Below are 14,677 nucleotides of genomic sequence, written 5' to 3'. Positions count from 1 at the left end.
TTTCCTTCCTTTTGAAGAATTTCCTTTAACATCTCTTGCAAAGCAGGTGTACTGGTGACAAATACCCTAATATGTTTGTCTCAAAGTCTTTATAAATTCTTTTTTTGAATAAATTTATTTATTTTAGGCTGCGTTGGGTCTTCGTTGCTGCGCGCAGGCTTTCTCTAGTTGCAGTGAGCGGGCGCCACTCCTCGTTGCGACGCACGGGCTTCTCATTGTGGTGGCTTCTCTTGTTGCAGAGCATGGGCTCCAGGCGCACGGGCCTCAGTAGTTGTGGCTCGCAGCCTCCATAGCACAGGCTCAGCAGTTGTGGCTCACAGGCTCAGTTGCTCCACGGCATGTGGGATCCTCCCGGACCAGGTCTCGAACCTTCCTCCCTTGTTTTGGTAGGTGGGCCCCTGCTTTGGCAGGCGGATTACCAACCACTGCGCCACTAGGGAAACCCTGTCTCAAAGTCTTTATTTCCCCTTTACCTTTGAAGGATAATTTTGCTCAACAATAAATTCTAGTTAGATCCTTTTTTTCTATCAACACTTGAAATATTTTATTCACAAATGGTGCAGCCACTTGATCAACAGTCAGGCAGTTTCTCAAAAATTAAATCTATAATTATCATATGACCCCCCAGTTCCTTTCCCAGCTATATGCCTATGGAAAATGAAAACATGCGGTCAAACAAAATTTGTACATGAAATTTATAGCAATGTTACTCATAGTAGCCAAAAAGTGGAAATAATCTGAATGTCTATTAACAGATGAAAGGGTAAACAAAACATTTTATCCATCTAGTGGAATATTATTTGGCCATAAAAATTAATGAAATATTGATCAATGCTACAGCATGGGTGTACCTTGAAAAAGCTATGCTGAATGAATGAAGTCAATCACAGAAACCATATATTACATAATTCCATCCATTTGAGAGCCCTGAATAGGGAAATCTGTAGAGACAGATAGTAGATTAAGGTTTCCTAAGGCTGGATATTGGAGGAGGAAGATGGGATGTTGGGAGTGAAAAAGTGAAGAGGAATTTCTTTTTGAGATGATGAATATCTTCAAAGATCAACTGTGGGAATGATTGTATATATCTGGGAATATACTGAAAACCTTTGAATTGTACTCTTTAATGTGATGCATTGTATGGTATCTACATTGTCTCAATAAAGGTGTTCATATAAATTAAATACATTAAGAGTTGTGCAATTCAATCTTGTAGGCATATAAGAGTTTCCAGATTGATTAACACATCCATCACCCCACATGGTTACTTTTTGTGTGGGTGGTGAGATTACTTAATCCACTGTCTTGGCTGATTTCAAGTATACAATGTAGGATACCGTATATTTTTCTTGTTTTGTTTGTTTGTTTGTTTTGCGGTACGCAGGCCTCTCACTGTAGTGGCCTCTCCTGCCGCGGAGCACAGGCTCCGGACGCGCAGGCCCAGCGGCCATGGCTCACGGGCCCAGCCACTCCGCGGCATGTGGGATTCTCCCAGACCGGGGCACGAACCCGTGTCCCCCGCATTGGCAGGCGGACTCCCAACCACTGCGCCACCAGGGAAGCCCCGGGATACCGTATATTAAATCATCACATTGTAATCTTTAAATACAGGCAGTTTTATTAGTCATACCTCAGTAAAGCTGGTGGGAGCGGGACGCAGATTTCCAGATACTTCCCTGTTTAGATAAAGACTTACTATTTTTCTTCTATCAGTGAAAATCGGAATCAGTTGCCTTAGGGACATTGTAGTCAGTTACATTTTGAAGTTCTCGAGAAACACTGGCAAAATCTGATCTAAAATAAATTTCCTTCCAATGTAAAATGTGAATTTAATGAAACCTGTGTTGACAAAAAAATTAATTAGTCGATCTAAGAAAGAAATGGAAAATTTTATTCGAGCCAAATTGAGGATTATAACCTGGAAATATACCCTCAGAAAGCTCCAAGAACTATTCTGCCCACTAGATGTTGAAGCACAGTTATATAAGATTTTGAGGCAGAGGGCTGCACATTAAATGATGTATTACTGACAGTTTACACAATCCAGGGCTACATGTACAAAGTAAGTATGAATAGTGGGTCATGGGTATTCGTGGCCCCTTACAAGATTAAGCAGGAAGGCTATCTCCTAAGGAGTTATCTTCTTGATACTGGGAGAATGTTGCTCTTTATGGTTGAGCAGGTATTTCTGCCGGTGGGGAGGTTTGGTTGATGCATAATGCTGATACACAATGCACAGTAGAGGGGAAGGAGGAGGCCAAAGGGCAGAGAAAATTTTTTATGTTTAAATTTTCCTTGACTTGCCTTAGAATATGAATTTTTATTTCATGACCTAATAGTTTAATGAGTACATCTCACACCCTGTGGTTAGACTGAGTCCTTGTGCCCAGGCTGGGGCTGTTGGGTTCAAACTTCCCACAGATCCAAGTGTCCTGGGTTTCTTTCACTTAAGTGCCAAATAAGTGGGTGTGGGAAAGGGATGGGTGGAAGGCTCAATCCTTGCAAGGATCAAAGATCAAATGCAGCCGGGTTCTTTATTATCAGTGGTGAGGTCACATTTAGTGTCTTGTGTTTCTGAACAACGGTTGCAGTTCCCTGAGTGGCCTGACAGCCCTATGCCAAGCCCTTGATCCCTAGAGACAGAAGACCCTCTTGTTCCAGTGTGGCCTGGCCCACCCTCATGCTGTGTGCTTGTTTCACGAAAACTCAAGAATTCCCTGTAAATTGTGACCACATGTTCACGAAGAGCTGGGAGAAAAAAACTGTAGAGGCAGCCCCAGGCCAGGAGAAAGTTTTTTCTCCATACAAACGATCGTGGCTGGGTCAGGTTCCCACCCACTGGCAGAAGGTGGTTCGGGTGAGCAGCGCATCCTCCCTCCTGTTGTAGCTCAAGCTGAGGGGCGTGGCCCTCCGAGCTATCCAATCAGGGGCGCCGCTGGAGCAGGTGGGTGGGGGCGACGTACCGCACCGGAGTGGACGTCCCTATCGGCGCCGGCCTCGCCGGAGATCGGGTATAGCCTGTGGTTCACGGTTCCTGGTAGGCGGGCCGTGGTCTGTGTTGCGCTGTGACCTGCACTGGTCGTGGGAGCCGTAGGAAGGACTCAGGGAGACCCAGGAAACCTAGAAATGGTGAGTGTGCTGCCCCTGAGTGTGGAGTCGGGGCGGAGCGTCTTGTGGGAACCGGCTGTGGCGGGGCTCGGACCTCAGTCTCCTCCCGCCCGCAGCGTGGACGCTGGGACGGCAGCTGGACGCCGGGCGTCCTGTCCCGTTATTTAGCTCAGCGCCCGACCCCAGAGCTTCGCTGGGCAGCGCTGTGCCTACGTCCCCGCGTCTCCCCAGACTGTGCGGTAACCACGGAGAGGGTCATTAGTGACAATCAGGCCTCGGTCCCTGGGGTTCGTGCGTGGGAGGAGCTGTAGTCTGCGGTGTTCCCGGTCCCTTTCTCCCAGGGGTCACCTGTTTTCTCCTGAGTTTTCCACATATTTGGGAAGCGGAGTCTCAAATCCATGCTCCCGTCCCCCCGCCGTAGCTCTTCCTAGGACTGATAATAAATCCCTAAATGTTCAGATCCCTCACCTCCTTCCCAGAGCCAACTTCCCCTCTCTAATTCACATTATAATCAGCTAACTGTTTGTCTTCCGGCTGCATGTCACACAGATCCAATATTTTATCTTTTTTCTCCAGAGTCATGGAATGCTGTTTTTAAAAGATTTATATTTGCCTGTGGCTGTTTTCGTGAGAGAAAAGCCAAGAATAACCACTTAGAACTAGGTTGCATCAAATCCTCTTGCCTCTCCCCCTAATCTGTCCTGCACACACACATCCTATGGGAAGTGCTTTGGGTGGAGGTTCTTCTTTGGAAATTTTCCTGGGTGTTTTGTCAGAACAGCCCCTCTCTGGGTTTGTCACCTCAGAAAGATTTTTTTCACTTATTTAAGTCTGAGTTTTTCAATAGAGGTAAAATGTATTTAATCAATAGAGCTTCAAAGAGAGTATAAAATAGTTCTAAACAGGCAAGAAAGAGGTGAATTTTAGAAGAAAATGATATGTTCCAGTATTACACGTTCCATTTGTATAGGATTCTTTCACTCTTTATTCCCCTGAGCATGTATAGGAAGTTCCTGAGGTCTATTCTTTACTTTTGGGTGTCTTCAAGTAAATTTCCAGGGCTTAGAATTGCAGAGTAGAAGTGTTCCAGTATGATCAGTTGTTTACAAACCAGTTTCTTTCCCTGGAAATAATAATTACCTGACACCTGAATAGATATTTGGGGTTTTCTCTTTGAACTTGTCAAAGTGCCTTACAGTTTTCTTCCCTCCTTTCTATGTAAATGCTGGGTTTGAGTGACTTTTGGGATTGTTCACACACTGGCTTTGTGTCATTTAAAGTATCAGCATTGTTCCAGAGCAGCTGCAGAGTGGAGCAGCGGCCTGGCCCAAGCTATGGCTCCCATTTTGTCTGCAAAGGGAAATACTTAAAGACCTGTTGGATTCTTCCTGGAGAACCTCCTTCTGCTGGTGTTCTTCCTGGTCACACCCACCACAGAGGGAGTCCTTTATACTGAGAAAAGCTACCAACCCGCTGGAACACTGGGGATGCATGTGCGCACGGGGGTGGGAGGTGTGTCGTGATGGTATTTCTGAGTTTGTAGTTGTGGTTCCTTAGGTCTAGACATTTTTAGGCCTTATGCTGACGTTTTGCATTCAGAATGTAATTGGTGCACATTGAGAAAGTCTTAAGGTCAGGTGTTCTGTCTCATGGACAAAGGGTTGATGAATTTGGGACTTCATTTGGGTCAGACCCTTAAACAGAATCAGGCTGAGAGTTTCCTCACTTGTGAGAGTAGAAGCCTGGAGGAGGGAGAGCATCCATGCTTACAGGGGGGAGGACGTATGGAGCTCCTAGTGTTCTTTCTTGTGGCTGCTCAGGTGTCCCTACCCTCCTTCACCAGAGGCTGACACACTGTAGGGGGTTACATCTCAACCAGGAGTGTTTAGAGCCCAAGTTGCGATTATGTTCAACTTTGTGAACGTGGTGGTGTTTTTGTTTTCTGAATTGTAGCGAAGCATGCTGCATATCTGTGTTGATTCTGGTTCTCATTGGCATTTGGGGTTATACTATGTAAGTTGGTTGACACATACAGTGTAAGATAAGAAAATTGTGGAACCAGGTAGAATTTTGGTTCCATTTAGGCAGGAGACCCTCAAGATGTGAGATATGGGTGTTTTTAAGTTCTCAGGTGCTTCTTTCTTTTTTCTTTTTTTTTTTGCGGTATGCGGGCCTCTCACTGTTGTGGCCTCTCCCATTGCGGGGCACAGGCTCCGGACGCACAGGCTCAGCGGCCATGGCTCACGGGCCTAGCCGTTCCGCGGCATGTGGGATCTTCCCAGACCGGGGCACGAACCCGTGTCCCCTGCATCGGCAGGCAGACTCTCAACCACTGTGCCACCAGGGAAGCCCTGCTTCTTTCATTTTTTTAGGTCAGTGTCTGTCCATGTCTCTAGAGAACTTTGACTTTTAAGAGGCTATACTATTCCTAAGGCAAATGAATTCCTATTTTAATACATGCGAGGAAAAAGCAGTTGAATTTCTTTTTCATTGATATGAGGAAAACACCTCAAAGCCTATGGAAATCTTTGAAATTTCTAGTACCTTTCAGGGCTTAATTGAAACCCCTAATGTATTATAATATGCTACTCATACTATAAAATATTTTATGTTAAATATAGTGGAGGGAGGAACTATTACAGATCTTACTCAATTTATGATGGGCTTACATCCCAATAATCCCATCGTAAATTTAAAATATTGATAGTTGAAAATGCATTTAATACACCTTACTTACTGAACATCATAGCTTAGCCTAGTCTGCCTTAAACATGCTCAGAACACTCACATTAGCCTACATTTGGGTAGAATCATCTAACACGAAGCCTGTTTTATAATAAAGTGTTGACTGTCTGATGTACTTTATTGAGTACTGTACTGAATGGGAAAAATAGAATGGTTGTATGGGCACAGGATGGTTGTATCTGTTGAAAGTCGAAAAATTGTAAGTTGAATTTAAAATAATGATTAAAATTTAAAATAATGATTTAAAATAATGATTAATCATAGGAAAAGGCAGTGTATGTAAATTTCTTTTCTTATTTTCAGTAACTAATGCATGGAAAGGTTGATTTTCTTAAAAATTCCTAAGATAGGAAACTAACTTACATGTCCTGTTCTACTTCTCTGCTCTTATTCCAGCCACCTTGAAATAACCAGTTTTGATTACTTCTTGATCATTTTGTTAGTGTTTCTTTGTATAAGAACAAACCAGTGCTAATGCTTTCTGGATTTGTTCTTATAATGAGCTGTCGGGGGTCCACATATTTGATGTTTGACTACTGAAAGTTAAGCCTCACCCCTCCCTCTTCCCCTAGTTCTTACCTGGACAGGCTGATAAGAAAGCCTGGAGGCTCCTGCCCTGTGAGCTGCTCTTTGCTGAGGAGCTCCTCCTCTGCACTGAGCTGCCCTGTGTGGCATTGCTGACCCCACCAACCCTGGGTTCTATATACAGAGGACACCGAGTTGGAAGTTTTGGTAATTCGTTGTCCTCTCTGAGCAGGAGTATGAGAAAGGCTCCTTTGTTAAAGTGGTCCTCAGTCGATGTGTTGGCTGAAACCTATCAGTGTCTTTAAGTAAAAGTGTAACTGAGGCTGGGATTGCCTTGTCTTTGGGGAGTAAAGGGCTGATTATATACCCTGTGAATGAGGTGAGCCCATGAGATGGCCACTCCTTAAAGATCAGGTATTTCAGAGAGAGAAGGAGACTGGGAAAGGCAGCCAGTAGGTGGTGAGCTGAGTCCACTCTCCTAATATGAGGGCTCACCTCTGCTGCTGCTGCCCCTGCCTCTACTGCAATGAAGATCCTGACCCTCTGAGTTACGGGGGACAACACCCATAGCCTCACTGTGGTACGGCAAAGGGATTAGTTCAAACTTAAACTAAAAACTCTAAAATACCCGGTAGTCGTGGAGGAGACCTCTGATCCGGATGGCACTAGTGTGCACCCCTGAGGGAAAAATTTTACGAGTCCCAGGGTAGAGAGGACACCCTCTTTTCCAAAGTATATATAATATAGGGAAGGACGGGAAAGAAGGAACAAAAGGAAAAATGTATAGAAAAAAAGCTCACAACTTTCCAGTTGGAAATCCAAATTATACTAAAAAATTTACATAACCAAAAAGATAAAACGGGCAGTCCTTGCTTTTTTTTTTGAATTATGAGAAAGTGTAGTTTATTTTATTTTATTTTATTGAATCAGGAAGAAATAGAAAGTATGAACAGACCAATCACAAGCCCTGAAATTGAAACTGTGATTAAAAATCTTCCAACAAACAAAAGCCCCCAGGACCAGATGGCTTCACAGGCGAATTCTATCAAACATTTAGAGAAGAGCTAACACCTATCCTTCTCAAACTCTTCCAAAATATAGCAGAGGGAAGAACACTCCCAAATTCTTTCTATGAGGCCACCATCACCTTGATACCAAAATCAGACAAAGATGTCACAAAGAAAGAAAACTACAGGCCAATATCACTGACGAACATAGATGCAAAAGTCCTCAACAAAATACTAGCAAACAGAATCCAACAGCACATTAAAAGGATCATACACCATGGTCAATTGGGGTTTATTCCAGAAATGCAAGGATCCTTCAATATACGCAAATCACTCAACGTGATACACCATATTAACAAATAGAAGGAGAAAAACCATATGATCATCTCCATAGATGCAGAGAAAGCTTTCGGCAAAAAGTCCTTGCTTTTTGAACCTCTTCAGAACATAGGTTTTGAATTAATGTTACAGTCTCCTATAATGCCGTAATTCACAAACCTTCCTACAATTATTGAGTGAGAGATCTCAAGTTAGTTACACCTAGAATCTCAGTAGATTTAAGCAAGGTGTACTGCATGATCTTAGAGGAAGTATGGAATATAATATAGAGGGCAGATTGGTATAGTTCATCATAACCATCAGAACTCTTTGCCTCTCCTTACGATCATAGCACCCATTGTCACAAAATGTCTCATAGTGAGCAGGAAAGCTCTGAACCAATAAACCATAAATTAAAATTAAGTTAAATTAAGTTCTTGCCACTTCCAAATTGGCTTCACAAAATGAGACTCCATGGTCCTTACCCCTTAGTTAAATTAGTTATATGATCCAGTGTAAGTTAAACAGGGCCTATGAGGATTGAAAACTTTAAGAAACCTGTTATTTTGGGAAGAAGTGATTATCCCCAGGGCTTCTGCCTTGAACAGCCTAATTTGACCTGTTATTAAACCTGGAAAGAGTGAAAAACACCTCACAGTGGAATGCTACTACCTTGAGGCTGTTGTCCCATCACAGAAACCCCTTATTCCTAGTCCCCAGCATTATGGAAATTACTGACTCCATCTACTCAGCAACTGCTAAACATTCTGCTCAACATTCTACTCTCACAGATTTGGCTACGTCTGTTCTGTTCAGTTCCTGTTTCAACAGCCTCTCAGCTGCACTTGGCCTTCACCTCTGAAAGGACATGATACACCTTTAACTGGTTACCGTCAGGGAACCTCAACACCACTGTGAACACACACAGTCTCTGCAGGCAGGATCTGAACTGCATCCACCTTGTGCCACGAGCAGAGATATGACATTAATGACATCTCTTCTGAGGAAGTTCATTTGATATTCAGGACATACAGTATTGAAAAAGGTGGGCTTGTAAAAAGTGGATGGGCATTGCTCCAAACATATGAGGCCCGGATACCTTTAATGAATACATTAAAAAAAAATTAATAAACAGAAGCCCACCCCTTCCTGGCACCATGAAGAAATACCAATAGTCCATCTCAGCACTCACAACATTGTCTAGATTCTTGTGATGTTTGGGAGGCAACATATCCCTTGTTTATAAATTTACCGGAGCCCATTTATGCGGTTACTTGGAAATTGGGCCACCTTGAATGGACAGCCCTACCATAGAAGGCTCAAGACTGTTGCCATACAACAGGCACACCTGGTAGTGTCCTCAGAGACTCCTTCACTATAGTGAAGAGGCTTCAGCACCCACCTCCCATACCTTCTGGTCACCCCTGATGGTCTTGTGTTGTAATTTCTCTCTTTTTCTTAGTTATGATTACAAGATGTTTATCCGTTTCATTGATCTTGTCAAAGAACCAGCTTTTTTCTTTTAATATACTCCACTGATTTTTCCCCCCAATTTTTATTATTTCTTTTATTCTGCTTACTTTGGGTTTAAATTGTTCTTTTCCTTCCAAAGGTAGATATTTACATTGTTGATTATAGATTTTTCTTTTTTTTCTGGTGTATTTGTTCAGTGGCATAAATTTCCCTCTAAGCATTGTTTTGCTGCATCCCACAACCCTTGATTAGTTGTATTTTCATTTACTTCAAAATAATTTTTCATTTCTCTTGGGACTTCTTTTTTGATCCCACGTATTATTTAGAAGCGTATTGTTGAATCTCCACGTATTTTGGGGAGTTTCTAACTATCTTCATGTTACTGATTTCTAGACTAGTGCCTGTGTGGTGTGAGAGCATATTTTGAATGACTGTTGTCCTTTCAAATTTGTTAAAGTATGTTTTATGTCCCAGAATGTGTTCTGTCTTGGTGAATGTTCCTTATGAACTTGAGAAGAATGATTTCCATGGATTACAATTAAATCCAGTTGTTCCATGGTGCTATTGATTTCAGTTCTGTCCTTCCTAATTTTCTGCCTGCTGCAATTGATAATTCATGGTAAGGAGGTGTTGAAGTCTACAACTAGTAGTGGATTCACTTACTTTCTTGCATTCTATCAGTTTTGGCCTCATATATTTTGCCAATCTGTTGTGATGCATGTACACATGAATGATTGTTATGCCTTCATGGAGAATTGACACCTTTGTCATTAAGATAAAGTCCCTCTTTTTAAATTTATCGTATTGAAGTATAGTTGATTTACAATGTTGTGTTAGTTTCTGCTATACAGCAGAGTGATTCAGTTATGCATATATATACATATTCTTTTTCATATTCTTTTCCATTATGGTTTATTACAGGATATTACACACTCTGCGTCATGGAGTGTGTAAATGGTGGATAATAAGAAACGGGAGGAAAGAGTTTTTCTCACCAATGGATGGTCTTAAATTGATAATATTTATTTCATTTTTATAGCATTTCTGACATTTCCCAACATGCTTTGGACCCAGCAATAGGATTTGTAATGTGATCGCAGTAAAACTATGTAAATAATGTTCATGTGTTCCTGATGCTGTTAAATTTATGAGGAAGTAAGTATGGACAGAGAATTAGTTTCTGATGATCAAGTCAGAGAATAAATGTTGGGAGATAGCAGAATCATATGTAACCTTCCTTATAAATGGAGTATAGATGTCCAGTGCTGTCAGTCTTACTCATCCTACCATACATATATATGGGATGTTGTAGGACGCAGTGGTCTTTGAGGATGTTGCTGTGAACTTCACCCTGGAAGAGTGGGCTTTACTGGATTTTTCACAGAAGAAACTCTACAGAGATGTGATGGGGGAAACCTTCAGGAACCTGGCCTCAGTAGGTAAGGATGACAACTTACCTTCACCTTGTCAGTCAAAGGTCAAGTTGTTCTGCCCTACAATATTATTAAGAGGTGGAATGTGTACAGGGAGGACATTGGTAAATAAACTAGGTATGGTCACAGCTCACTGTAGCACTAGAATCTAATAATTTTTCTATAACTTCTAATACTTTGGAATCATTTTTCTGTGTCTGCATTTTAGGAGAAACATGGAAAGATCATGACATTGAAGATAAGTGCAAAAACCAGGGGACAAAACTAAGGTGAGTGGCACTCCCAGCAGAAAGCAGTGTTTCACATGAGAATTATATTATTGTACCAGATCTTAAAAAGAAACAAGACAATCCATGCTTCAAATTTATTGCTTTTCAGAAAATTTTCACCAAATTACTTTCTTACATATGACATAATGTTCAGTGTTTGCAAAATAGTTTACTTGGAAATAGCATTAATAATCCCTATGTATAAATATCACCGTTTTGGTGAGCAAGGGTGAGTCCTCTCGCGGAGCATTCAGTATATTCAGTTTTGAACAATTCACCCGAAATAGAAAAATACCTATAGTTTTGCTACAAATAATAAAATTGTAGCTGAAATATTGTAATAAGCATGAAATCATTAATAAAGAGATCATTAATAATTCCTCCTTGTTTTTTGCAGGAGTCGTAAGGTAGGGAGAATATGTGAAGGGAAAGAGGATAGTCCATGCAGAGAAAACCTCAGCCTTATTCCAAATCTCAATCTGAACAAGAAAACTCTTATCAGAGTAAAACCATGGGAACACAAAGTATGTGGAAAAGCCCTCATGCATCATTCATCCCATAATAGGTACACCAGAAGTCACGTTGGACACAAGCCATATGATTATCAGAAAAATGGAGAGAAGCCATATAAATGTAATGTATGTGGGAAAGCCTTTAGTTATCTGCAGTGTTTTGAAAAACATAAAGGAAATCACACTGGAGGGAAAACCTATAAATGTAAGGAGTGTGGGAAAGCCTTCGTGCAGCTCGAAACTTTTCAGAGACACATGGTAACACATACTGGAGGTGCCTCTTATAAGTGTAAGGATTGTGAGAAAACTTTTAGTTCCTCAGCTTCACTTCAGATACATGAAAAAGCCCACACTGGAGAGAAACCTTATAAATGTAAACATTGTGGAAAAGCCTATAGATATCATCAAACTTTACAAATACATGAGAGGACTCACACAGGAGAGAAATCCTATGAATGTAAAAAATGTAGTAAAGCATTCAGTTGTCCCAGTTCCCTCAGAATACATGAAAGAACTCACAATGGAAAGAAACCTTATGAATGTAAACAATGTGGTAAAACCTTCAGGTATTACCCTTCCTTCCAAACACATGAAAGAGTTCATACTGGAGAGAAACCCTATGAATGTAAGCCATGTGGTAAAACTTTCAGTTCTAATATAGGTTTCCAAATACATGAAAGAAATCACACTGGAGAAAAACCCTATGAATGCCAAAAATGTAGTAAAGCCTTCAGTTGTCCCAGTTCTTTTCGAAAACATGAAAGAACTCATACTGGGGAAAAACCTTATGAATGTAAGGAATGTGGGAAAGCCCTTAGAGCTCTTGCAAGCCTTCGAGTGCACATGATCACTCACACTGGAGTGGGACCTTATAAATGTAAGCAGTGTGAGAAAGCATTTATTTCTCCCAGTTCATTTCGAATACATCAAAGGAGTCACACTGGAGAGAAACCCTATGAATGTAAACAGTGTGGTAAAACCTTCAGGTATTACCCTTCCTTTCAAAAACATGAAAGAACTCACACTGGAGAGAAACCCTATGAATGTAAGGAGTGTGGAAGAGCCTTTAGTTGTTCAACTTTGCTACGACTACATGAAAGAACACACACTGGAGAGAAACTCTATGAATGTAAGCAGTGTGGAAAAGCCTGCAGAGATTACACTTCCTTAGAAACACACATAAGAATTCATACTGGAGAGAAACCCTATGAATGTAAACAATGTGGAAAGGCCTTCAGGTGTTATCAAAGTTTTCGAAGACATGAAAGAAATCACACTGGAGAAAAACCCTATGAATGTAAAAAATGTAGTAAAGCATTCAGGTGTCCAAGTTATCTTAGAACACATGAAAGAACTCACACTAGAGAAAAACCCTATGAATGTAAACAATGTGGTAAAGCCTACAGAGGTTACAGTTCCTTGCAAACACATGAAAGGACTCACACAGGAGAGAAACCCTATGCATGTAAGGAATGTGGAAAAGCTTTCAGGTGGTATCAGAGTTTTCGAAGACATGAAAGAACTCACACTGGAGAGAAACCCTATGAATGTAAAGAATGTGGGAAGGCCTTCAGCCATCCCACTTCCTTCCGAAGGCATGAAAAGACTCACAGGGTAGAACCTTTTGAATGTAAACAGCGTGGGAAAGACTTCAGTTGGCCTTCATTGTTACATGTTAAAACTCCCACCAGAAATAAATTATAAATGTAAGTAACGTGAGAAAGCTTGATGAAAATTAATCCATGTATAACGTTCCAAAAAACTTTCAACACAAAAGAATTGTTTTTTACAAGTTGTAAATATATTGTTTATCAAGCCTCTTTCTTAAAGTATATCACTGGAGTGTGGGTTTCTACTAGTTTCAAAAATGAATATTGGGGTGATATAATTCTGCAAGTCATCTTTCAACAGTAGTACATAACATTAAAAGGCAGTGCTTTTTCCTTGAATCAGTTAATATTTTCTCTCCCCATTTTGAAGTCTGTTGGATCCATGGGTGAATTGAACTGTATTTCTGATATGTGCATAGTCAGGTTTAATTTTTTATAGTTTTATTCTGTGTTAAGGGACAATTGGAAAATGTGGTATTTGTTGGGATTTTCCTACTGGATATCTGGATACTGGACAGTTCCTGGATATCTTTATAGTCTGTTTTATGTATTCTACCTTTCTTAATGACAGAGCTCCTTTTTTGGAGTTTCATGTGAATAATTGTTTTTATATTTGGGCCTTTGCTTGTTGTTCTTCCAATGACTGTTATTTGGTGAATAGATTTTAAGAAGAGAGACCTGTGATGGGACAAATATCTGAGCCTGTGGGTAATGTTAGAAACTAATTTTATTTTTTATTGGAGTATAATTGCTTTACAATGTTGTGTTAGTTTCTTCTGTACAGTGAAGTGAATCTGCTATATGTATACATATATCCCCACCCTCTTGGACCTCCCTCCCCACCCATCCCACCCATCTAGGTTAATACAGAGCACCAAGCTGAGCTCCCTGTGCTCTACAGCATGTTCCCACTAGCTATCTATTTTATACATGGTACTGTATTTATGTCAAACCTAATCTCCCAATTCATCCCACACTCCCCTTCCCCCTCTGTGTCCACACGTCTGTTCTCTACTTCTGCGTTTCTATTCCTGGCCTGCAAATATGTTCATCTGTACCACTTTTCTAGATTCCACATATATGTGTTAATATACAATATTTGTTTTTCTCCTTCTGACTTATTTCACTCTGTGTGACAGACTCTACATCCATCTACATCTCTACAAATGACCCAATTTCATTTCTTTTTTTTTTTTAAGGCTTATTTTCTTTATCCTTTTAATTTATTTATTTTTGGCTGCGTTGGGTCTTAGTTGCTGCACATGGGCTTTCTCTAGTTGTGGCGAGCGGGGGCTACTCTTCATTGTGGTGCACAAGCTTCTCATTGCAGTGGCTTCTCTTGTTGTGGAGCATGGGCTCTAGGTGTGCAGGCTTCAGTAGTTGTGGCACGCAGGCTCAGTAGTTGTGGTTCGCAGGCTCAGTAGTTGTGGCACGCGGGCTTCAGTAGTTGTGGTTCGCGGGCTCTAGAGCACAGGCTCAGTAGTTGTGGCACACAGGCTTAGTTGCTCCACAGCATGTGGAATCTTCCCAGACCAGGGCCCTAACCCGTGTCCCCAGCATTCGCAGGCAGATTCTTAACCACTGTGCCACCAGGGAAGCCCCAATTTCATTTATTTTTATGGCTGAGTAATATTCCATTTTATATATATATATATATATATATATAGTGTGTGTGTG

The 14,677-nt window shown here is 41.1% G+C and overlaps 1 protein-coding gene across 1 annotated transcript; it reads left to right on the top strand.

Annotated features, from left to right (window-relative positions):
• The first annotated feature begins 2,053 nt into the window (after positions 1-2,053).
• Positions 2,054-13,094, top strand: LOC112414830 (zinc finger protein 709-like). The gene is given in 7 exon segments (XM_024767488.1): positions 2,054-2,062; positions 2,888-2,944; positions 3,042-3,101; positions 3,103-3,129; positions 10,489-10,615; positions 10,818-10,878; positions 11,276-13,094. Coding segments are annotated over 7 exon segments (2,160 nt in total).
• Positions 13,095-14,677: the final 1,583 nt, after the last annotated feature.

This window comes from Neophocaena asiaeorientalis, unplaced genomic scaffold, assembly GCF_003031525.2.
Source record: "Neophocaena asiaeorientalis asiaeorientalis breed wild unplaced genomic scaffold, Neophocaena_asiaeorientalis_V1.1 scaffold87, whole genome shotgun sequence".
NCBI lineage: Eukaryota > Metazoa > Chordata > Mammalia > Artiodactyla > Phocoenidae > Neophocaena > Neophocaena asiaeorientalis.
The sequence above is the reverse complement of the archived record's forward strand: the minus strand, read 5'-3'. Positions and strand labels throughout refer to the sequence as shown.